We start from the raw sequence: 25,829 nt of genomic DNA, 5'->3' as shown, positions 1-25,829 counted from the left end.
GTTCTCGACGCTACTTTTTACAAAGGACATTAACTATGCAGACCCTTATTACAATTTCATTTAGTTACGTGGCGATTTTAAACTCGCGTAAATCAAAGCTGCACAATACAGACACGAGCGATTATTTTATGCGACTTCGCACAACAGTTTCCGAATGCATGCTCGCTGCATATGCAAATCCGAAAATGTTGTTTTGCATATTGCAGACATTAATAAATAGCAGTATCAAAACTCCTATAATAGTTCTGTTTCTATTGTAAAATGTCAGCGGCGACACAAAAGTACGCGTTGCTCACATGACTATTTAAAAAAATAGATTGGATCGCGCAGACTGCGCTTTACTGGCAGCTTTTACCATCCGAATACTCGTTTATGTCCGACAACATTCCAGGCGGCAAACACGCGGAAATGGGAACATCTTTCGAGAGAGGATCCTGCTTTGCGTTTTCAAAGAAAATTCTCAACTCGTTTTTATCTATTCACGAAGCGTATTCGGCAGCAAGCTTTCGCACGAATGTCCTTTATCTCATATCATGCCTCAAGCACTTGCATTTTGAAGAATGCGAGATATTTTTCATCATCTTCTTAACGTGCGGAGAGATAGGTGTGCATATAGCTTTGTCATGCGTGCAATATATTATTTCTCAGTGAGCGCGGAAAAAAAATAATTACTACTTTTGTTTCAACACTGCACAAAATGTGCACGCATTATTAAACACGAGCTTTAGAAGTTACCCAGAAAGAATTCTGCATATTCCGCATATTATTATAAATGTGTTAATTAAGCTGAACAAATGTAACCGCGCGAAAATGCATTTGCCACTTATACGTATGTTGTGCATAATATATGTATATACATAAGTTTACTAAGCGGAAAAATGAGCTAGGACAAAACTTGATACATTTAATTACGCTAAGTGGTGTTGTCTTGTATTCTCCGTCCTTTATATTCGATAGGACAACGTGGAAACGGCCAGCAGCAAACGGTATTTTGCAGGAAGTGAATTAAAAGATTGATTTCGAGATCCATATTAAAATTAAAGTAGCGCGCTTGTTATCCTGTTATCTTTCACGCGTTATCTTTCGCTCGTTATCCTTTCACAGCGCAGCGCAGCGCGGCTTGCATTAGTTAATTTTCGTCCACGGCTTACATCGATTCTCGATGCAGCTTATAACGCGAATATATATTGCACAGTGACGCATTAATTAATTAAAATCTGAGGTGACGATGTAAAATAGAAGCGTTAATTATACTCATGACGAATTAAAATACAATAATGATAATGAGTTTTCCTGGGCGATCAAATTATGCACGTTTTCATCGATAGTGCGTGCAAATGGAATATTTGCGGTACCAATACGAGCGCCAGTGTACACGAGATCACGATCAGAAAATTGTTAATTATACTCTATCGGTTTATTTAACACCTCGGGGAATTAATTAACTACTCAAACAACACGGGAGGAGATAAAGAAAAATTGAACGACGTATTAAATTTAATAATTTAATGAATCGACAAAACTGTTATTTTAGGTTTATTTGAATTGTTAATCATCTCCATTTTCCATGCCCGTGTGCACATATAGAATGCTCCGCGATATTATATAGTTTAATGGAACGTCAACCAACAGGTCTGTGTCCAAAATTTACTATGTCCACGCCACATTAGCTTTCTATAGAGCTATTACGAGCATAACTGGTATACGTGTGTGTGTGTGTGTCTGAGGTCAAGAGATGCGGCTAATTAAAGCGCATTGATATTACTTAAGCTTCGTTAACTGGTTGTACGTTTGTACTCCGTAGTGGGACAGACATTTTGTCCGCATTGATTGTAACGTTTCATTGTCACCAACGACAAAAGACTCGCGGTGATACATTGTCGTACATATGAGCTCGCGCGCGCGCGCGCGCGCGCGTGTACAAGCGTTATATACAGACGACATGAGCAACAGGCCGATTGTAAGTGAAATCAGTATAATAACGACTATCCCGAGCAAATATTCATGACCCATATATGTGGAAAAGACGAGTCCGAGAGGACTATGCTTTCTATGATATTACTTTGAAATTCAAGTCGTGGCGGTCACGTAACGTTGGGGTTACAGTTTCAATTATGGAAACGCCATTAGTTGGCACTATTGATTTTCAATGTCTAAAGATATCAGTCATTCGAATAATCCATTATTCCAGACAGGGAATATTTTATCAATTCTCCGCGGAAAATAAATGAATTAAGAGCAATTCTATCTCGCTGTTCTTTCCTAACCACTTTTCGTAATAAAGGTGAGCAGGTCTGACCAGAAATTGCCTGTTCTACTGTTTTCTCAGCACTTGAGACAGACGAGTCACGACTGTGCTGATTTATCCGCCGGATATTCTCATTCATTGAGGGATATCGGAAGATATCTTTTGAATAACAATTTATCGAATAGTATGTCATTCAAAATCAATGAATAAAATATCACTCGGGATATCTTATTCATTGGCTCCTTCACTTATTATAATATCGCGCGAGGAAATAAGGATGAAAATTTCAGCAAATACCGCACGTCGATTGTTATCGTTCACACGTTCGATCCGTATTAAGTTTTTTGGTTCGATTACGATTGCACTGTCGAATTCGAACGCTTTGTGCGCTATGAATGTCTGAAATATATTAAATTTAAATAAGCATTGCGGGGAAAACAGCATTTCAACAAAGTGCATATTCCAAGTTTCCGGTGGCAGTAGTAACACCAACAGCTTTTTCCTCACCTCACGGTAGTGCTTTTGCACATTATTCCACATTAACGTACACTCTGTATGTGACATTGCTTTTACATTTTTACATCCATGGATACACATCCCCTGGAATTTGTCATGAAAATTCATGATCAGACTACAAAGCAGTCTCCACGCAACGAGCATGCCACGCGGGATACCTCGTACACGTTACATAATATATACGTACATATTTTCTCTGGGACGCATTACTCGAGACGTATGAGAAAATTAAAACGCGCCACGAGCACTTGAGTTCTTCCCGGGGAGACGTCGTGGTTACGTTCGCTGTTACGCGATGAACCATAATTTTCACGAGATTAACGTTCGAGATCATTAACGTTGATTGCCAGGCTGTATTCACAGAAAGTTCCTGTCGGATCACAGTTGTGCGGGGGATAAATAAGATTATCGCATATATACGGGTGACGCGCCGCCTCCGGTGAAATGTACGTGTCACTCATGCATACGTGACGCGGCAGGCAACATGTTAATCGCGGCGGCATAAATCAATACGTTAATATCAGATTATTATTATCGTAATATTTTCAATTTTTTATTTCACATTACCTCGCCTACGTATGGTATTATGCGAACTTAAAGGATTAATGCTGCTTGCTTTGTAACATAACAGCATGATGAAAATTGCAATATTAAAACCGGATGCTGAAAAGTCATTGTAGTGCCTCCTCTTTCATCAGTATTTTGTGAAGAGAACATCGTAATCACTCAATGTGACTTCTTGTTCAGTAAACTTTCTTTTTTTTTTCTTTTTTTTTTCGTCCTGTGAGACGTGAGGATTTAACGACGATCGGGAACTGTGGAAAAAGGAACGACTCTGAAAGACCAGACCTCCCGAGAACACGAAAATAACGATGAAGCCGTGTAAATGTACCGTGATTTCCACGTGTATTTGACGAGCTTTTTGCTCGCAAAACTAACACATGGGAAAAGTCATCTCGATGTGTACCGTCTCAATGGAATACAGCTTATACGATACTGCTGCGAGTAATAATTACGCAATATGGCATTTGACTTCCTAATATAAACACGAGCTATGTGTCTTTGATATGACTGTTTCATCTAGGCATCCCACGTATCTCGTCTATTTTGAAATTAATCCAATATAATACCCGCTCCAAGCGCTCATTTCAATTATCTCGAAAAATCAAAAAAACTTTTTATCTCTTAAATAAAATCACAGGTCTTCAAAAACTTCGGTGACTTGGCGAAGAATGGGATTATTGTTATTTCATTTTGAGGTGTCCGCTTTCACAGGGATTTACTTTGATAAAGATTAAAGGAATGTCAAACTACACAAGCCGCTATTATTATAGACATTTAATAAATTTTCCGTTTACCTGACGTTTACGTCGCTGCGCTTGATATCATAAAAGCGAAGCACGCGACAAACTTCGAATTACGGGCTCAGTAACGTGGTAAGCCAAACATCTAATCTGACAATCGATCATCCTTCCGGCATCGGAGACTACGGTTTACTATCCAGTCACATACTCGCAGTTACTTAAGGACAATTTCTGTCCGAGATCCTGTATAAAGGAAACGTTGTGCCTTGATAATTTATCCATCGACGCTGCGCAAGATTCCCTCTCGCCTTACTGTTCCACAGTTACTATTCGCGTTAGCAAAGCTTCGTGTCAACTTGCAATTTAGATTGGACTGTGCATAGATCTTGCTTATTTCTATTTACATGAAGTACTCTGATTATACAGTTCTATTTAGCAAGGATCTCCGCTTCGTCATACTGATCAGGTTATATAAACGCAGAGAATTTGCACGCACATTTACATGACGTTGAAAATGTTCAATATCAGTGCCGCCTAAAACGTTGAGGTCAAATACATAATTGCGGCAATGATGAGCATTATTATTGGAATATGCAATATTGGAATAATCTCCGAAACGGCGAACCTTTAAAGGTCCGCATTTGGTTGATGCAAAGTTTTTCGGTCAAGGCTGAGCTTTCGGTTGAATGTGGAATTACACGGGGTCCTGCCGCTGCATTATGGTAAATTGCAAATCTATCGCGTTTATGGAGTCTTAACGGTGGCAAAGGCACGATGCAAATACGCGCTTTAGTTGGTTTGCGAGCTATCGCTATTTAATGAAAGAGACCGCGTTAATGATAATCCTGACTGTGAATTTAATGTCCGTTTAATAAACAGGCATTCGTTAGTCGAGTCGCATTCATCTCGCTTCCAATTTAGACACAAGGTTCAAAGAGACAGCGGAATTTGCGGCGTCGTATCCAAGCTTATTAGCTCCAGTTTCTCGATTCTCAAACCGCACAAAAAAACTTATAAACACCTGCAAGTGGCATGTCATAATTGGTTATCGAGTCTTGTTGAACCGCCACAAGCACGCATGATCAATAAAAGTCGAATTTCCTTTGTTAAATAAAATATATTGGTGAAATGTAGCGATTTACACGTTTGATACATCAACATGATATAAAAAAATACTAACACAACAAACTATCAATCAACAAACAAAAAAAATAAAACGAAACAAAAACCAGTTATATTAATGCAATGTCAAAAAAATTCAATAAAAAAAAAATTATTATATTTTTATTTCGTACCGACTACCTTTACCTTACCGATGAATGCGGTTGCATTGTTAAATATTTTTACTAATATTGCTGCATAAATATTTTACATAAAACAGCCATTGAATAAAAAAATGAAGTAAGTTAAATTTGACCCACTTTTAGCCTTGGAATATTATAGAAATCAGGATGAATAAACTGTAGACTAAAGACTAGAAATCGAAGGAGTTTCATTTTCGGCAAATGTCACAGATCACAAGTGTTTCCGTTATTATAAGCAAACATAGAAATCTTTTTAACAACATGCAGTGCTGCATTGTCCGTGCAAATTTCTGCTGAATTTTTACACTCTTAAATTTTTTAATATATATTTGCCTGAGCGAATAAATAGACAAAAAGCGCGAAATAATGTACAGTTGAAAAATGTACAAAGAAACAAAAGATTTGATATAAAAAAAAAAACAATTGATATTTCCAAAACAGACTGAGCATAGAAAACAAAAATTAATCTACATTAATAGCGATTAATACATTAAAAGGGTGCCCTTTCATGAATAACGTTATTCACAATGTGCGCTATAAATTAGAAAATTAACAACGAACAAAGTTTATTGTTATTTTTACAAACCGAGCACTTTCTATTATTTACTGTTTGTGAAATCCCGCCGCATTTAATGAACTCGTGAAAAATGTTTTTACCTTGTGAAACTCGACGATGTTTTTATTTCACAGTTAAATGAAGATTATCTAACGAGACCTCACTTAATTTGTGAAGCGAATTGGAGCTTTCAGCTCGATAAATCTTTCCGCGCAACTGCCGCAAACTATCGCGCAATAAGATTCTTACGACGTATCATTGTGAAGCACAAAGTGCAATTCGCGGCATGTACAGATTGTTATGGATCTTCGCACGTGAGATGAGGCTTCAATAAAATCACTTGCGTCAGAACGCCCCGATATCGCCCCATATCACCGCCAACGTTCAGGTGCACAGCATTTCGAACAACACCGTTTTCCGATACATTTCACCTTGTCAGAAATTCAATAGACGTTTCATACGAGAGAGAGAGAGAGAGAGAGAGAGAGAGAGAGAGGGGTGGAAACAACTCAAAATTCTTATTATAGACAAACGCCTACGTTACTAGTCGACGTCATGTTAACCGAGCGTTTTAGAAATGAAAGCCGTAAACTACCTTTAAAACAACGCGCGGACGCAGGAAACGGGAACGAAATGTGTCCCGGAAATAGTCGTGAGACGTTTAATCAAATTTTATGAATACTACATTGCCGGGTTTCGCACATAACAACGGTATAAAGTGCGTACATCGCTGGCCACGCGCACGATCCTGCAGTCAGAGGGAAATTGAGATGAATACCCAGAGTAAATGTTTGACAAGTGAAGGGGGAATAATTCGCGCTTCCTGGACACAAAGTTCCTCTTGCTTATTCGCGGCTCGGCCGCGTACCTGTGCGCGTACGGAAAGTAACGCGCGCGCAAGCCCGCTCGCGATTGAATATTAACTCGCAGCGCGTTCGTATTATAATTTATTCAAATTAATTGTAATAGAAATTAGAATTGCAATTTGCGCAAATGCACGAGCATTATTGGGTCATGTGTGCACATGACAAATATTAACGTAAAAATAATATATTAATAAAATGTGAAATAATAAAATAATAAAATGTACCGCAGCGTTGCGCAGCGTTGGTTAGCTAGTTAATGAAATCACAATGGAAAAAATTAATGAGATGTGTTTCCAAAGCAAAGCAGCGCGCGCCAATGCGAGAAACTGGATGAAGAACGGCAGCGCCGTAATAATGGATTAATAAGTCGCATGACAATTTGCGACGGCCGTTAATTAATTAAGTACAAGTCACCTCGTTTGTTATTTGTTTGCGTCTCCGGACGTTTCTCCGTTTCGGAATATTCCGAGCTGGGGACACGCACGGAAGTTCTCGCCATTAATTAACGGCACCTACGCATTCGCACGGAATAACGCACAAGGCGACTCTCTGCATCCTCCGCTGTATTCGAATGAGCAAGTTAATATCGATCACGCGACTCAACATACGAACAATAAACTATTTCACGTCTCAGGGAAAACATTATCCGCGGACTTGTCAGTCTTCTTTAATCCTCTCGGGAGTTCATTAATCACTTGAAATAAAAAGCGCTAAACTTCTCACACAAATCCGCGCGAGAGAAATGTACAGCTGCAAGTGTATACAAAAACATACGAGGGAGGGTCAAGCGCCCGTAAAATAATGATTAATGCCAAGTCGAGGAAGGGATGTCCTAGAAACAAAGCGTTTAGTTGGTAGAACGGGTGAAATTTCATGCATGCGAAAAAGCACAGTTCCGCAAGAGTCCTGACGTGACAGCCGGCTGAGAACATTGTTTAAATTCTCGCGATTCACGTCGTGCCGGCGCGACGCTCGCCTACCTAGGACGACCTACATCTCGTCGCCCGCGGCACCGTCCTCTCGCAACCGGTGGTATAATGAGAGCCGTTAATCTTAACAACGATGTGCATCACTCTGCCTGCGTATCTGCCTGCTCGAAGTCGCGTAATTGACGGGCGTTTGAGCTCCCGATGAACACATTCGATCTATTGTTGCCGAGTGGCTGCATATTGTGCATTCCCTATCGCTCTCTCAACGCGCAACGGCGCCAGCACCAGCCAGTGAATGCGTTTCCGTAACGAATAGAAATTAGTGTCCTCCGGGGAAAGCCGCATGCAGTTGATACAGCTGTTCGTATAGCGTCATGAGAGCGCTTATCGTCTTTCTAGGGTAAGCCCTTTGAGGATGGCGTATCTCTGCATCGCCGTACGATACTGAGCTCTATATTCCATTTGCGCGGTACATCAACATAAAAGGTCACGTTAATTAAAGGAAAATTAGAACAGATTTGCAGTGTATTATTAAATTTACAAGTTGAATAATTCAATGTGAGCTGCTTGCACGAAAGAATAAATCAAATTGCGGTTGAAAACTGTATGCAACGGATGGAAATCTCTATAGCGCGCACAAAGAACGGGCCAGTAATGAAACCAATAAAATAGTTAAAATGCTCGTGACGTATAATTAACGAGATGTCAGGAGACGACAGAATGTTAGTTACGTGCGCCGCGGAGGACGCCGTCGCGCGGGTGGCGGCACAAGAAAATGCACGCGAGTCGGATTTTAAATTCCGGGCGCACCGGCAAAAACGCAATTAACGGGAAACGAAAAGAATGAGTAGCGTGAAAAAGAGGGGCGACGGAGGGGGAGAGATAAGAGATAAGCGGCGTGGAAGCTGCTACGCGCGAGGTAAGCTCCCATGAGAAGCTTATTTTTAGCTGAAAACAGAATCGATTCATCCCTTCTGATGCTATGCCGGTTGCCGCGGTGGTACCAGCAACGTCGAGTCCAAAGCCGCACGTCGGCTGAAGAGGGAGGTGGAACGAGAGTGAGAATAAGGCCGTGCGGGAGACACGAGGGTAAGGGAGTGGTGGTTAGCGTTCACGCGAGAGGAGGAGAGAGAGGGCGAGAGAGAGAGAGAGGGGGGCAGAAAAGAGTGCAACGCAGCAACAGGCGAGATCAGACCACGCCGGTCTCGGATGCAGCTCTACGGCTCACTCTCGCGTCCCGTTCTGCTCCCCTGACCCCCTTTCGTCCGGCCTATCCCGGCTTCTTTACCCGGTGGCCCTGTTCCGCGCGTGTTCATGTGGCAGCTACACAGGGCCGATGTAAAATTCAGTGCTCCTCGGCTCGGCATCCGGCCCGTTGTATCCACGGATACACGCGCACCTCTCTCGCTCTTCCGCAGTCGTTAATCGCGACGGATACGCGACTCTTTCGACTGCCACGAATGTATTAAATTTCCATGGATTTCTCTTATTCTCATGACTTCCGTGAACTATACACTACTTTAATTTGCATACAATATCGTTCTGTATATTGATACAGAATAGTACCGCATATCTTTTTTGTATTTTACTTCAATTTGTTCGGTATATTAATGTACGGATAATATTATTCTGTATTAATATACAAAATAATATTATCTGTCAATTAATAGAGAATAATAGTGTTCTGTATATTAATACAAAATAATACTGCACATTTTTTCTGCATATTACTTTAATTTGCGTACAATAATATTATGCTTCTCTAGACGTAAAAAAAAGCAATACAAGCACGTGAACAACGGAGTTAATTTTAAAGAAATATCAGGATATAGATTTAATTATTACGATTGATAAAATATATCATTCGAGAGAATATTATTCAATTTTAATGTGTACATCTAGTTTTAGATGTGCGGGAAGATGTATCGATCTAAAATTAACTTGAGAACCAAACGTGAGCACAATCGATCGATCGTATAAAGTACTCGGAGATATCAGTGCGCATCGGATGACCAATGCGTGCCGCTCTAATGGCCGCTGACCATTAATCTTCGTGGTTGTCGATGTATTCATTCAAGAGTCTCACGAAGCATCATTGATAGACCCGATATACATCGGTGCGGATTGTCGACGCTTAACAAGCCCGATGTGACTTTATCATGCCGTGAATCGATACATCGGTGGCTATTTTGCAAAAGTTAATTAGTTTGTCGCGAAACTTCGTCATTACGCGCTTCGACATAAACGTCAAAATTCGCAGCCGCATTTAATGTAATACGTTGTAAAATAGCTCCTCCGGCGATATTACGTCACATTTATCCAATTTCGGAATCAAGCTAGCGATGCCAACAATTATATACGCAGCTCGCGTACAACGGATTTTATCTTTGTGCAAAATATAATAAAATAGACGCTTAGCGACAATAAAGTAGGTAATGAAATAAACTCGCTCGCCTCTGTGTAATACGATCTGCTGCGTAAACAAAGCAATTCAGATTTTTGCGGATACATCTGCGAAATATTTATACGCGTCAAACATGGACGTTTGACGTTTCACAGGATCGTGCGAAAAAGCGCGATGAAAAGCATTCGAGTCACGCTTGACCTCTCGCTCACTCGGGGGAGGGCGTCAGTTTCCCGCGGCAGCCGTGCGGCTCAAATTCAACCCGTTCTATTCGCGGGAATAAATCTAATTTCACGATGCGGTAGCGAAAGTTCGGATAAAGATGCGGATGAGCAGCGCTATCGGCGCGCGACAGCTGCGCGAGAGCGGCGCGAAAATCGACGATGGGAATATAAGAATTGATGGGACGAGAGAGATGACGCGTGCGATCTCTCGATGCAGCGCATGTGTCTCGGCACGTATCGCCATTTACGGTCGCCCGCGTCGTTTCCCGCAGCGACCTGTTCGGTTGTCATCGCGCGCACGGCATGGCAACTGTCGAATTAAAGCGCCGTAAATGCAGCGAACGCCCGATGCACTCGGCGTCACACGAGTTGCACACCGCCGGTTTTCGGTCCCTGTAGGAAACGGCAACGTATTACGGGGGCTACAACGGGAATCAATTAACGGACAAGTTAACCCACCGACCTGCCATAGCGATTACATTGCGTCGCAGACGAATGGTTATGCATAAATCAGACCGCGCAAACGTTTCAACGAGATATTAACTCGGGCATTGATAGAATCCATACTATAAACATTAATTTGCACATTTAAACGAAAAAAATCAACACTTTTCGTTTTGTTTAAATCGCCGCTTTTATTTTGAAAATTACAAAATGCAATTCTGCCGACATACGAGAAATGAAATTTTATCAAATCTAACTGAACGATTTTCCGCGGAGTAAAAAACAATATCGCTTCCGCCGCTGTGTATTTTAATGGCACGGACAATTCCGCTAAAACAAATCGCGATCGTCCTGTTGAATCCATTTCCGAAGTTCCGCTCGACAGCGTCGAGATATGACCCTCGAGGCAGTCTCTCGCGTAAAATCGTAATTCCGCAGGGGAAGAATCGAAGCGTTTCTGATATCGTGTTTCCCTCGTTCTAACTCTCATATTTCTTGCCAATAGTGTATCTGAAAATCTCGCAACATATGAGAGCACACGCGCGCAAGTGGCGAACGACAGATTTCACTCATTTTTCACCGTCGACCGTCTTATTGGCTATTTAATCGCCTTCTCCGGTTTGTTTGACCTTCTCTCCAAGACGAACGCAGCTCGTTCGATTATTTCGCCACTCAAGTCGGGAAGAAGCCAGCTTGTGCATTTGCGGAAAGACCACCTTTCGAACGCGACTGAATGGTCGCAGCGAGCGAAAAAGCGACCTGAGCACGATGGCAGCTTTTATAGCTTGGCGCGCGTTTCAGCGGAATGTCGTCTCGAATTAGTTTTTCGCGTTACGCTTTTACACGCGATATTGATTACGTCTCACATCACTTGTGTCATCGGTGTATTATTTAACGTTAACACGCCATATTAATTACATCGCGATGTTAATTAGCAAACTTTGGTCGCTGGGCATTATGGTGGGTCGGTAATTGATTACACAGTTTGGAATTAAAACAGAGCGCGCGTGTAATGAGAGTGCGACCGGTGCGCGGAAAATCGTCGGTCGAAATTGCAAATTTTGCGCGTGCATAAATTGGGAATTCCGCAGAGGCGGTGCGCAGGTGTGACGCTTCGAATAAACGCCACTACTGACTTTCGAAAAATTAATCCCTCAAGTGCCATCGGTTGTTGAAGAAATTCTATACCGTGGCTCTGCATCAGAAAGCACGACACGGCTCTGAACTCTGTAGAGAATTGAAACCTGCGATCCTTTGAAAAATTCTAAATAGGATGAAGTGGAGTAATCGAATTCTTTTTCACAAATAAAAGAATGCAATTTGGTTTCAAAAGCGTATTTATGCAATAGCAGTAAGTATGATGATATATGCTTTAATTATCAGGAAAATTAATCAAGTTTGTTAATTTGTATCTTTTTCTTTTAATTTTTAAAGGCTTGTTTGAACGGTGCGGGTTTTTAGATACATTTCACTCTTTGTTCAATTACATATATGGCGCATTGAGAGCACGCGTTGCAATAATAAATCATAACAAACAAAATAGCAGTAATTTTAGAGAGTGATATTATCTCCGCGCGCGGTGCATAACCGTATTATTGAGAGAGAACGGCCAAAATTAGAGAAGTCCATGTGTAGCGGACGGAAGATACCGTAATATTCTCCGACATCCATTATCTGTACACTATGTTTTGAGGGAGCGTAAGAGGATAACCGTCGGGCCATACGCCGTCGACAATAATTGTACACCTTGCACGTAATTACAAAAGCAGGTCGCGACTGTCGGAGATACGTCGGAGATAGGCAGAATTCCAATAAATATCTCCCGAGACGGAGGCCATCAACAACGGAGGCCATCAACACCGGATTGTAATTCCTGATTTTCCATCAAGCAGCAAGTCGCGCTTTTCACTATTCATATTATATACATGCGTTCTTTTCCGTAATTTATTTTTAACTTTTAATATTTACATCTTTTCAATCGCGTATCGCAACTGAAATTGGCGCGAAACAATAATTAAACGATAATGCGAAATAGTGTGTTGTGCCTTTTATTCGCGGTTTTATCGGCAAGATATTTCTGAATCGTGATCAATAAGTCACACGTCGCGACCGCAAGACGCTGACTTGAAAATGGCGAAATAGCACGTGGCGTTATTTATATGCTGATTAAAGATTAGTTGTGTAACGCCAGGATATCTCCGCGTCTTCGCGGAGAAGCGTGTGAAATCCTGAAGGTGCACGACGTTCGATTAAGAATCGGATTTAACTGTCGCATCTCGACTCTATATAACGCCGCCATCCTTGACCTCTTCGCAAGTATGAGCGAATGAAGAGCATTCCACGCCACGCCGCACCAGGAGAAAATATAATTTATTAAAGAAAGCATTTTCTTCCGCCCTCGCTGCTCTCGTACTTACAGGATATCGCCGGAATACAGCTAGAATGCGGTTGTTTTACCATAACAAAATTTAAAAAAAATCTAAATAAAACGATAGCGTGGCGATCGTTCGAATAATTAAATAAGACGCGGCTATTTCTCTCGCTTCGTCGTATTTTAAACCCATTACCGCGATTACTTTCTTGATTAAATAGCTGATCAACAAAGTTGATCGGGAAAGCTGTTAATAAAGAAGAACAAAAAAGCAATGATTTTTGCGGAAGAGAAAGATGTCTTGTTTGTGCAACAAATGACAGTCTTCGATAATGCAGGAAATCTAAAGCGGCTGCCTCGGGCGAGACATAGAATATTCCAGTACATGGTTTCCAGAAAGAAGAATCCACATTTGTCCCCGTCCTTAGGTCGCGATGTAGCGCACAAGATGATGCAAAATTTAAAAAGTAGAAAAATCCTGCGCAACGATACAGACAAATATTAAGTGTACCGACTTAATTCTTTGAACGATCTAATTATCCCTAATGTGTATCTCTGCTTTTTAGATTTAAAAAATAATTGTATAATTTGTCCAGTTGGTTTTTAGCAAAACTATTACTAAATACCTTTAGTGGTGTGCTCAGAACATTAAAATTATGTTGCTTCTAGGATTATGTCAGAAACGAATAATTCACAAATTTATAACTAACATACTATTGTACGAACTAGCACATTTTGTGCATTGTTAATGACCTTTCCGCGAACAAAGAAAATTAATTTGTAAGAGGGAAGGATTCAAGCACATTTCGCTTACGCGAGCCAAAACGGGAGATTACGAAAATACACTTCTCTACATCGCAGCACGCCAAAACGGCTATTCAGACCTAGCGCTTTATAATTTTTCCATTATTCCGTAATGTTACTTGGCGTGACTCAATAATTGACTCAAACGCATTAGCTCGAGAATAGCTCGCGGAAATGGAAAGTTTATTCAACGTGAGTTTGTTGCCGGAATAATTTGAATACGTCAACTATTCGACGAGTATTGTACGCTAATTTGGCGGTTTTGCATATCGTTTGCCGTCGTGTCGGAACGAAAACATCACGCAATTAACAGGCCATCAATGTTCAAAAGAAAATACAATTTATAGATATTTCCGTGTCACTCGTCGCATTCGACAAATGCCCAATACTCTCGAATCGCGTATTTTTCACGGTTCTGTTACTCGTCGCGCGTGTTTATTCGAGTTCTGTTGTTTTAGTTACGACAAACTCAACAACATTTAATGGAAAAACATTTTGTTTGTAAAATAACGTAAAAACATATATTTTTGTTGCTGGTGTCTTTCGATTTGTGTAGTTTATGAATCGCAGAAAACTATCTAAATGCTGCGAAATAAATTCGCGAATACGAACAGTGCCGAAATATTTTCTCTATATATATTTATATCGTGAAAAAGTAAAATATCATTCGTAGCTGGCGGCTTTAGTAGATAATTGAGTGTCGAGAACAATTCTATTCGGTATTGTAAAGCGCGCCGAATTGGAACAGATTCTTGAAAAACTCGTATCGACATTGTGCATTAAACGTGCGCAAAGTTCACCATATAATACATCGTCGTATCTTAGAATAAATATAAATACAGTGCTCGTAATAAATGTATTTGTCTCGTGTTTTTTTAAGTACACAGCTACATTCTAGGAGATAAATTAACTGCGTATTTAAGATGCACGGCAAATCCTCAGTCGACTGCGGGAAAACATGAAGAAGAGATGCGTGGTCTATCAAAGTGTCAGATAATCTCATTTCATTACAATTCGTGACGCGAGTCACTTTACTCCTAAGCGCGACCGACGTCTTTAATTAATTTACGTTTGCCGAGTAAACACGTTTTCCGCTGCGCGAGCTGCAAGAGAGATGAGGCGGAGAGAAGCGCGGCTTCGCGTCACGTTCTGAGAAAAGGGGCGCCTGATGAGCCCGCGGACATCTCACGCCGCTGCATCCCGTAGGAGGTGCACGATGCTACCGATAGACAATAGGGTTGTAAAACAGAGTGAGTACACTTGGACACGGAAGGGGACACGTTGTTCTCTCGCAACGCGCTGACGTCGTTCCCGCGCGCTTCCTCTCGAAGAAACTACGAACCAATTTCGATTGCGACGCAGCGCGCACTGAACGAAACTCAAACCAATTTGGTGAACTCAGAGTAACTAAAAGCATTGAGGTATCGTTAAAAATTGATTTGTAAACCGAACTGGAAATCGAATCGTACAACCATTGGAACATTCGGTTAACAGTTCCACTCGATGATAATTGCAGTACTAAATGAAGTCGAGGCTATTAAAGCGGCCGCTGGAGTTACGGCCTCGCATTATTTTTCGCAGCAGGCGCGTGCGATCGATTTATCGGCCGCAACGAAAGTGGAAATAAGGAAAAAAAAACAGCTTCCTCCTTGTCTAGGAGACCAAAAGAAAATACTGAACGGCCGATATATCTTTAGAAAAAGCGGGAAAGCCGACGAGCATCACGTGACCTTTGCAGAAATCAATACGCTCTCTAGCTCGATTATCTCACGCGTTCACATATCGATGATGAACTTTCCAATTGCTTGGCGCATATTTCGGACTTGCACGTTAAACGGCAAAGTTTATTTCTTATCAAACTTGATGGAAGTTTGAGCGAGAAACGATATATTCGCTGGAATAATTTAGGATTTATGGTACCGAAACAGCACGAGACAAGATTAAAATGAGTCAAAAATCATTTTGCGATTGTTGCAGATTTAGCGCAAATGTGGCGATTTGATGCTAATCATATTTTCCATTTTCGATAAAATCTATTGAACAAAGAAGATTCAAAATTAAATAGCTATATTTAACGCTAATTGCCATATTTATCTGATGGGGAGAATTTCAATTCGAATGTGGAATTTGGATTTATTTCGTAAAATGTAGTTTATTTTGTAAATTGCCATGTCACTAAAAGATGCATGTGCCGCTAAAAGATGCGTATCACAAAAATTGCGCACGAGCTTTTGAAACGCCATATACGTTATGCACGCTATACAAATTGGATATCATGGAAAGTGAAACACGACGTCCCCATCTTTATGTAGGTTACAGCAGCGTGTGAGTTTTTAAATTAAGGCATAAATACGTGCCCCTAGTGCGTACAAACGACACATTAGCCTTTGACATTAAATGCATTAGCATGTAGTAAATGCTTTTGAATTACGTATTATGCGTCTGAATGCACTATCAGAAAAAACTAAAGCTAGAAAAATTGCATATTTTGCATGTCGCTCTTTTATTAATTTCTATGTCGCGGAATGGAAAAAGAAAGAAACAAACAAAAATCAATAATATTGTAAAAAATCTCTGTTGATATTTTAACGATATATTGGAATGACTTTTATTCATATTTTAGGAAATACGTTTAAGAATACAAATTCTCTAAAGAAATCAAAAATTGAAAGGAAATCAAAAGAAAATCTTTAAAGAATATAAAAATAGCTTCGATAATTCAACAGTCGTAAATGCTATCTCTAATAGCACAGTCATATCCTTAAAACGGAATAGACGTGCAATATTAAAGCGGAAGTGGAAGCAACGTGAGTGTTAAGTCGCTAAAATTCTCATATTTGTTCACGTACGCACGCGAAAGACACTTTTACAAGCGTTTGCGTAAACTTAGCTTTACAACAACAAATAACAAGACTATTGCGTAAGACATAGAACTTACGCGCGTATATATGAAGACTACGTTGCGTACCTGTTTATCTGGCTCTTTGCCTTTGGCGGTGATGAGTCGATCGCAATAGCAGCCCTCCAGCAGAACGACACCACTGGGGCGTGAGCAGGTTTCATTCTCGTAATAGAATAGCAGATTCTGTAACAGACGTCATAACCGTCTAGGGTGAGCGCGCGACAGAGACGTGAGAAAATAAACACTTGTAATATTTTCGTACTTTCTATGGAAATGGAAAATATAATGTTATTAATATAAAATTTTATATTTTATACTCGGATGACACGATCGTGTTACGCGTTTACACTACATCTTTGCGACATGTGTATTAATAATAATAACGTTGAAATAATTTAACAGTATGATGTGGCCATTTGGAAAATATAAAATATTTAATGTAGATTTATCTGTTATATTCTCACTCTGTTTTCTTTAAAATTTGATCCCCACATTTCTGGCTTATAATCTTCCTTTTTAGCGCCAAATGGCAGAAGTGTCTGACCACATCCAGACCGTTTCTACTGAAACACCAGCTCGCTCGTGCGCGACATAAATTATTACCCAAAGCTGTCTCCTATCTCTGTATAATAAGAAATTTCAACGAGACATTTGCTAGTAATTAAAGTTTGGTTTATTTACAGTTGTATCCGCGTTACAAAAATTATTTTTTTAATTTGAAAATTATGCATATTTGTTCAAATATCACACATAATTACTCAGCATTTTAGCGATCCACACGAAACTTTACTTTCTCAGCAAAAACACCGGTCATTATGCATAATATTTGCTCTGTTGAACAAAATAATAGACATAATAAAATTAATTGAATAAATATCGATAATGTTAGTACTTGAATAAATATTAATTACTTAAATAAAACCGATTGTTTGCGAATTTTGTATATCTTTCAAATTCAATACCCTGATTGTATGTGTGTAATTAATTTACGTATTTGAATAAGTATTACAGATCAATTATTAAATAATAGATATTAAAAAGTTTTTTTTGTATCAAGATTATTATATTTAAAATACTTTAAAAAAATACATTTAATCTTTAAAATAGAGATTTATTTTCTCATTAATTTTTTAAAACTCATAAAATTTATATCTTGCAAGTTAAATAAATTAAATCCCAATTTTTAAATAGAATTTTGCTCAATAAATATGAATCGAACGAACTTCGAAAATTAAAATAATTTTACGTAAAAATGTTTTATCCCAAATTGCTAAATCTGGGCAAAAAACTTTTAATCTTTCTAATTCGACGTATCTACCGTGTATTATAAATAAAAACTCTGCAAAGATTAGCAGACTCCTTACGCAAGATATGAATTTAAATAAAGAAGATAAAAGATTTAACCATAAAATTAAAAAATAAAATATACATAAAATTATATACTAAACTTTGCACATAATATTATTCTCATAGTATAGAAATACAAATTATTTTCAAACAATACATTTATTGACGCTTTACACAATAAACAAAATTACGATAAAAATAAATCGTAAATACTCATTGTGTGTTATCAGATTAATCAAATTAAATTGTATTTCAATATTAGAGAATCTATGTAATTACCAATAAATTCAATAAACTCACAAATAATAATTATATTTATCAGATTTGGCAATTATGCATATTTCTCTAGTTATCAAATTCGCTGTAACATACACACATGAAATTTATATCACATTTCCTCGCTTTATTACAAAATTTGTCAAACACGGAACATTTAATCCAAATACGATTTAATCTTCCATTACTAAAATAATAGTTTACAATATTTAGAGACAGGAAACACAGGAGTCGTCTTCGTTCAACAAGCACAAAATAAAATATTAAACAAATTCAGCCGTTATTACTGGATAATAAAAGCTACAATATAATACCATCTGGTTTACGTTAAACCAAATTATAGCACACACTCGTTGCCAGCACGAGACTCGCGGCACGAATAACGTTGAACGTGCTCTCATTTCATAAAGCCAGTTACGTTTCGGGCAGTCCACTGGATAAAATTCGTGTCGCTGATACGCGATACAAACCCAGAACAATTTTACTTTTGTCGCGACGTGACGTTGTCGACAAATATTTAGAAACGTTACAATCGCACTGGTTTAAATAACGTCGGCGCCACGAAATTGCAATCGTTTGCGCATTCCGATCGATTGCGCCGTGCTCGGATATTAGATCGACTCGCCGATAAATTCGTCGGGTATGCAACGATAAAATTATATTAAAGTCGACGTCGCGCGCTTGTCGAGAAGTAAAAAGCAATTTCTGACGATGACACTCGGTGTCTTGTAATAAAGTTCTGCAAAATGAACTTGGCGAGATAAAAGAAAAGAGGACTACACTCTCGGCTGTGTCGGGGCACGGATCTTAGATTAACTTAACTTCTGTCGCGAAAGCTACGTGTACATTCTTATCGGGCGCAATGAAAGTTCCTTGTACTAGTTTCAAACTCACGCTCTCCGGAAGAACGCGTAAGCGCTCTCGCGTAAAGCGATCGTGAGCGACCCAAGTTTTCGATCCTCCGTAATACAAGATAGATGCGATAGGTGCTATCGAGCTTTAAGAGCGCGAGCTCAAGTTATCTCTATTACTCGACGACTCGGAATGTTTCGACTCGAGATTACTCGATTATCGCTTATCCCGCAAAAGTTTTGACGATCGGCGACAAAGAAAGTCGGAACTTTATCGCCCAACAGATTATCTACGTTCATCTGTAAATGAATTTCCGCGGATAACAAATTATCCTACTTAATCAATTAGGTACTTTATACGATCTTGTCGAAATGAAAGGCAAGGGACGATACTTTCTGTGTATTTATTTGATCCTTGCTTATTATCTTCTAGTGTATAAGCTGTCTTAGATTCCCGTTTGAGTAAAAGTGAGGGGCGAAATCCCCGGATACTCCCTGTAGATTGCTTTTCTTTGAAACTAAAATTAGTTAAATGGTTGTTGCGTGACACAGTTAATAAACTTTTGTTGACAAAAGTTGAAATTCATTTGTGATGTGACGACACGACTCTCGTTTTTGATAAAGTAATTACAAGTTTCGTATCTACACCATGGCCGCCATAAGTTGAACGGTGTTCATGATCACGGTGTTCATCACGAAAGAATATAACAAAGATTTATCGATGACTTAAGAGATCACGCGGCATAAAAGGACGATGAGAGCAGAGAAAGAGGCGACGCGCGAGCTCTTGACGTTGGTGCCTCCGAATAACGCGCATCTGTCGCGAACTACGTTCGAGACTTCGTTCCTTAATTGTATTAATTTTGCCCCGAAACCCCGCGAAAGTTAATGAGGCCTCATTTCCAAAGTTTGTAACAATTGCGAGTAAACAACATTTCCGTGAACGAAGAAATTCCACGAATCCGCGGAAGAAGCGTGGTTTTACGCGCGCTGCAAGTTTGCGCAAACTTGGATATTGTCGTTATTTTATTTTGATGGTTGTTAATAGTTGGGAATACTGAAATATCACGTCGCTTTAAGTTAATGTCAGTTATGAGCAGCGATAACTTCGCAAGAAACTTAACTTTCCGCCGAGTAAAGTTAATAAGAAGAAACTTTAGTAATCTCGGAAAATTACAAACCATGCGTTATTATACAGTAATCATAATATTTTTATGCAATTGTCGAAAAGAGAACAAAAAGGGGGTCAAATATATATATGTATATATTTCGGATTGAATTTAAATTTGGATTCCGATTCAGGAGTGAGATTCGAATTGGACGGGCGAAAGTGAAAACATGCGTGATCATCGGTAACAATTCGCTCACCTGATAGAGAACAAACCATCGTTGTTGCCACTTGGTGGAGTCGGCTGTCCGCTTGTGCAAATATCCCGACAGCGAATGATCGTAATGGGCTTTCTCCGAGAGCATGACTAGCTGAGCGTCATTTACCCTCACTGCAACACACACCGTGCGCACATAGCACTCATGAATGGGATGACAATTAAAACCGACGGTGTATTCAGCTATTCAGATTTTGGCGATGAGTGCAGGAGAAATGCGGCGCGTGCAGCGAATTTTCTCAAACATGTTTGCAAAATGAAATTTGCGCGAGAGTAATTTGTTTGCAAATTTTTATCAGATATTTTATAATAAATTAGATTTTCCACTTAAAAGCATTCTTTCCGCTGAAATATATCCCGCTTTTTGCAAACGCGTTCCACGCTCGAAATGCGTTAATATATTTTACACCGCAAAACTTTTTCGAGAACGCGTTAATTGCGCGAATGGAGATTTACCGGTGTACACTTGCAAATCGGCGTGACATGTAAATTTATTCGAATTGGAAAATTATGTTTGGAATCTGTGCATTTATCGCATGATACAACGCGCTGCATCACAATTACACGTCGCGTTATCTCGCCGTGCAACTGTTCCAATAATAGCGTACAAAGTCCTGGCGAATCTTGTTTACCGCATCATGTTAATGTAAATATTAATAATCCCCCGATGACAAACGCGCTGATGATGTTTAAAATCGCCGTTTGCTCGCGTGGGATGAATCAGTGTCGAATGAATTAAAATAATTAAAAGCACGCGGCCGTCGTTTGAGCCCTAATAAAATTCCGAGAAGGTAAATTAGTTCGCGATTATAAAAAAAAATTGCACGCAGTTCAATCGCATGTTCAATCGCAGCTGGAAATTGGATTTGCCAGAAGCGTCATTCGTGCAATCGCAATAGGCACGTGTCACTTTCGATATTCTAATGTCCGGCGACGACGCAGTTTCCAGTTGAATCAATGTAAATGCAACTTTGGTTTAACTGCGGCTTCTGCACGAGTCCGCTCGATCGACCAGCGTGTGACGTAAATCGCGAGAAGTTGCCGGTGTCGCAATTCGCGGTTATAGCGGTCGCTCCTTGCGAACTCTAGCGATCGTGTGTGCGCGCGTGTACGTGTGTTAACTTTAGCGCGAAGATACGCGACATTTATGAAACTTTGTGTTCCGCTCAAACAAATCGAGCTTGGGAGTTGCCAGGTAGGCGAGAAAATTCGCATAATCCGCACCTGCACCGCGCGTATTGATGTGCGCTGCGGTGAAAAATAAAGCGAGAAGTGAAAACGCGACCGAAACCACGGATACACGATTATTTGCATTTTACACTCTAATGCGGATGAAAAAAAATCTGATCCCGATATTGTGCGGAAAATTTTTCAGCAAATATGAATTTTGTAAAATGATTTTTTTTTGGTTGCAAAACGAGCGCTCCGCAGATTTCGATAAGCGGACGTAAACTTTTCCAACGTAAATATATATTATAGTTCTGGGAATGGTTAGCATTAAACCTTTGATGTGCGCGGTTTTAATATGGACTCGCAATTATGCACCACTGTTTGCACGAGAATAATATCGAAAACGACGGTCTGCGTGATTTTATACATAAATTTTGTATATTATAATTAAGTGTTATATTATAATTAATTTTTACGCTCGTTGGTTAATTAAATATTGATTAATGCTTTTTGCGCCGTATTTCTTGGGTGTAATTTAATCAGTTTTGAAAATGCAAATTTATAAATGCCGCTCCTTTGCCGTACTTTAATTTCTCAAAATAATAATATTTGCAACGAATATTGTGCAAATAATAATCATGAAATCAGAGAGAATTGTCTTTTGTAAAATACGGATTTGTAAAAATCTTTCTATATGATATTCCAATTCGTATTGCGCCTCGCGTATATGCCAGAAATAAATATTATACACACAACAATGATATTATTGAATCAGGGGAATATCTTTGAAATTGTGGTCGTTTGTTACGAGCTTACATATTGCATTGTACATTATTAATCGCAAATGTGACGTAAAACGATGTTTCTCACCAGTTCTTTGCATTTTGGGACTGAGCATGATCACAGGTTGTTATCAGAAGTTCGCCTCCCCTCGTTGATCTTCACAGCGATGATTGATTGTCCAGATTACCTTGTTTAGGTTTTAATAATGCCTCTTGTGTGCCACAAGAAAGTAACGCCTTGTGCGAACGTTAACGCGCGTCACGGTATCCCGGCTGGTTTCGAAGAACCAGGTTTACGCAGCTTCATCGACAGCTCACGAAGCTGCGCCGTTGCATCTGTAAACGCGTAAAGAAAACCCTTTGGATAAGCAGCGGAACACAAAAGCGAGTTTATATTGATGAAATTGTTCATCCTCCAACCGCAACATGCTCTCATCGCGTTCGATTTACGGCGATAAATTTTGTCGATAGACATTTTGGCGATATGTTTACGAGAGTGTATTGATTCCTCGTAGCGGAATATTATCGAATTTCGCAGGGACATCACAATGAAGTTATTTGTACAGAAGAATTGTCAACTAGCGACACGAGTAAATATTGTTACCGAGCCGATTCGATATAACCGAGATTATTCATCAACTCTAAACAAATGTTGAACCACACCGTGTCCCGCAAAGTATCGGCATAAATACGCTGAAGCACATCCGCGCAATAACGTCATTTTATGGTGATCGAATCGAACGATGTGCTTTCAAAGTTAATTTCCCGATCGCGCTAACTCGAAAATCCGCGACATTACGCCTCGCCATCTCTTTTGCATTCGATCTGTTGATTGCCTCGCTATTTTATATCGGGATTATTTGTTTCGCGAGCCGGTTTCAGCTCGCAAGTCAGCGATGCTGAAAACAGGAAATTGAAGCGATGGTATTACGCGCGGAAATAAGATCTTAAACTATTTACGAATAAAATCGATATACTCGAGTGCGATTTCAATAATAATCATCTATCATTATTGCTTCCGATCGAATCGGGACGATTCGGCACAATTTTAACATTTCATCTAAGTGAATCGCGTATTAATTCTTATTCTGAGATATCGGTTTTAACAATACATTAGTTCCGCAATTCTATTATATTAAATAGTAAGAAAATTATTTTAATCCTCGACGTCCGCGATAAAGATACATTATCTCGGCGCGTCTAAACGCTTCAATAAAATGTCCCACGCATGGTTTTATTACTGCTTTATGCGCTTATGTAATTTGTAATATGAATAAGGCTTTTGACAGCTCAATAATTCAATGATTGATTTAACTGGTCGATGTTTTACGGTTTGCGCGCACCACATCGTGTCCGTCCCGTTAAAATAACGAGAACAGTGTGAAGTTCAAGCAACCTGTTTACAAGTAAGAATATTTGCGTCGCATTATACGATAACTTTTTATTTAAAGCTCCTGAGCCGCGCGTGGCACTGGGAGTTTTCCGATACGCGCCCAGCGATACGGGTCCATTTTTTTTTTATAGCAGCCGCCAGACATACCATTTTAAAAATATCTGCGTATCAATTTTTGTTGTATCACTTTAATTATTATATTTTTACACCTTTACGTTCGTAATCTACGCGTTCCGAGCTTTATCCGATCTCGGCAAATCGGCTGACGATGGAAGCGGAGAAAGACCACAGAATCGCGCGTGCACCCTCACGATTTAAATCCGCTTTCTCTCAACAGCCGCGTTAATAAGCGGATTGCATCTCTTCTCTTTCCCCATCGATCCTTAAAGGGATATCGTCGATGTAGGCTAAACTTGATAAAATATTAACTCAGTGAAAGACGAATTATTTGAAGGGTGGCTCGGAAAGGTGTCAGAAGGCGACAAACAAGACATGAGACAATTTTCGGGTCGTGAACTTTCCAGAAACAGAAAGGGGATCGTTTCCCATGGAAACGTTAGCAACTTCCAAAGTTTTCCCTCTTCGAGGGGTTGTACAGCGAGGGCTTGTAGAGGGGAAGAAGTGCGAGGGGCGGGACAAAAAGGGGGAAGAAGAAAAAGAAGAAATGAATATTTGAGGGGTGTATGTTTTTTTTACACAGTACCTGTTACTCCTGCGCGCGTATCTTACTGCACGCGTCGTGTGCCACCTCCCTCCCTTCGCGTGCGCTCTCTCCTTCCGCAGTCACCGAGTTCTCCGGCGAGAGAGAGAGAGAGCGAGAGAGAGAGAGAGAGGGAGAGAGAGAGCGATCTCGCCTCGCCACCTGTTCGTGCTCTCAAGACCGCATGCCGTGAACCACCCACCCTCTCTTGTCTCTCTCTTTCTCTTCTGCTCTAACTATCTCTCCGACGATCTATCAATGCGAATTCCTCTTATCTTTTCTATCTTTTTCCGAAGTACCCTGCGGCCCCCGCTGGATTGCGCCGCGGAAGAGGTCCAATGCGCGCGCCACGCCGGTCTTTGGCGCTAATCCTCGTGACGAGATACGACGGCTTCTTCGCGACGAGCGGCGGCAACGACGGCAATTCTCCGGCTTGCCAGTTTTTTATTTCCGGCACGGCGACCGGGGCGGTGATGCGGACGCGCACGACAGCGGTGGCGGCGACGGTGTCCCGTGGTGGCGGCCGGCGGCGACGGCGCCCGACGCTCCTCTTCTCATGGTCGGGAGAAGCGGCGACCTGCGGCGATGCTGCGGTGTTGGGGGTCGCGACGTGCCTGACGCGCGGAGGGCGACCGACCGACCGACGAAGCTCCGTCCTCCGCCTGTACGCTCCGCGACACGCGCGCGTCCACCACCCCGTGAGAAGATCCTGGAGGCTGCGCGCATGGGCCCTCGAGTGCGCAAGCTCGCACAGACCTCGCGAAGCTCACCTCCTGTTTCGCAGGGGCCTCGCCTTGTCGTCTCCCCTGCGAGATAAAGCTACCTGTGCCTGCCTGTCCTGCCCGCCTGCTCGCCTACCTGACCGAAGGGCCACCTTCGATGTAATATCCCCGTCGGCTATGTAATCCAGGTCAAACCGCCAAGCTGTGCACATACCGGCGCTAATAGTAAAAGACGTTCGCTTTAACCCTTGGAAATAGGGAAATGTCTCTAATATGAATCGAAATAAATCTAGAAATGTCTGCGTAAATACGAAAAATTAGAAAAAAGCGA

The 25,829-nt window shown here is 40.5% G+C and overlaps 1 protein-coding gene across 5 annotated transcripts in view; it reads right to left on the bottom strand.

Annotated features, from left to right (window-relative positions):
* Positions 1–25,402, bottom strand: part of LOC105678348 (ras-specific guanine nucleotide-releasing factor 1-like) — a 49,968-nt gene extending 24,566 nt beyond the window's left edge. For 3 of the 5 annotated variants that reach the window (XM_012377604.2, XM_067357876.1, XM_067357875.1), the window contains exons 1-4: positions 24,780–25,402; positions 22,772–23,019; positions 20,715–20,845; positions 16,939–17,055 (exon numbers count right to left, since the gene is read on the bottom strand). In XM_012377604.2, the coding sequence (XP_012233027.2) occupies positions 16,939–17,055; positions 20,715–20,845; positions 22,772–22,799 (276 nt within the window). In that variant the 5' untranslated portion in view covers positions 22,800–23,019; positions 24,780–25,402. Of the gene's footprint in view, positions 1–16,938; positions 17,056–20,714; positions 20,846–22,771 lie in introns of those variants that run through there. The other 2 variants (XM_067357874.1, XM_067357878.1) reach the window with 2 other exon arrangements.
* Positions 25,403–25,829: the final 427 nt, after the last annotated feature.

Source organism: Linepithema humile, chromosome 6, assembly GCF_040581485.1.
Source record: "Linepithema humile isolate Giens D197 chromosome 6, Lhum_UNIL_v1.0, whole genome shotgun sequence".
Classification (NCBI taxonomy): Eukaryota; Metazoa; Arthropoda; class Insecta; order Hymenoptera; family Formicidae; genus Linepithema; species Linepithema humile.
Note: the sequence above shows the minus strand (reverse complement) of the source record. Positions and strands in the feature narration are given on the sequence as shown.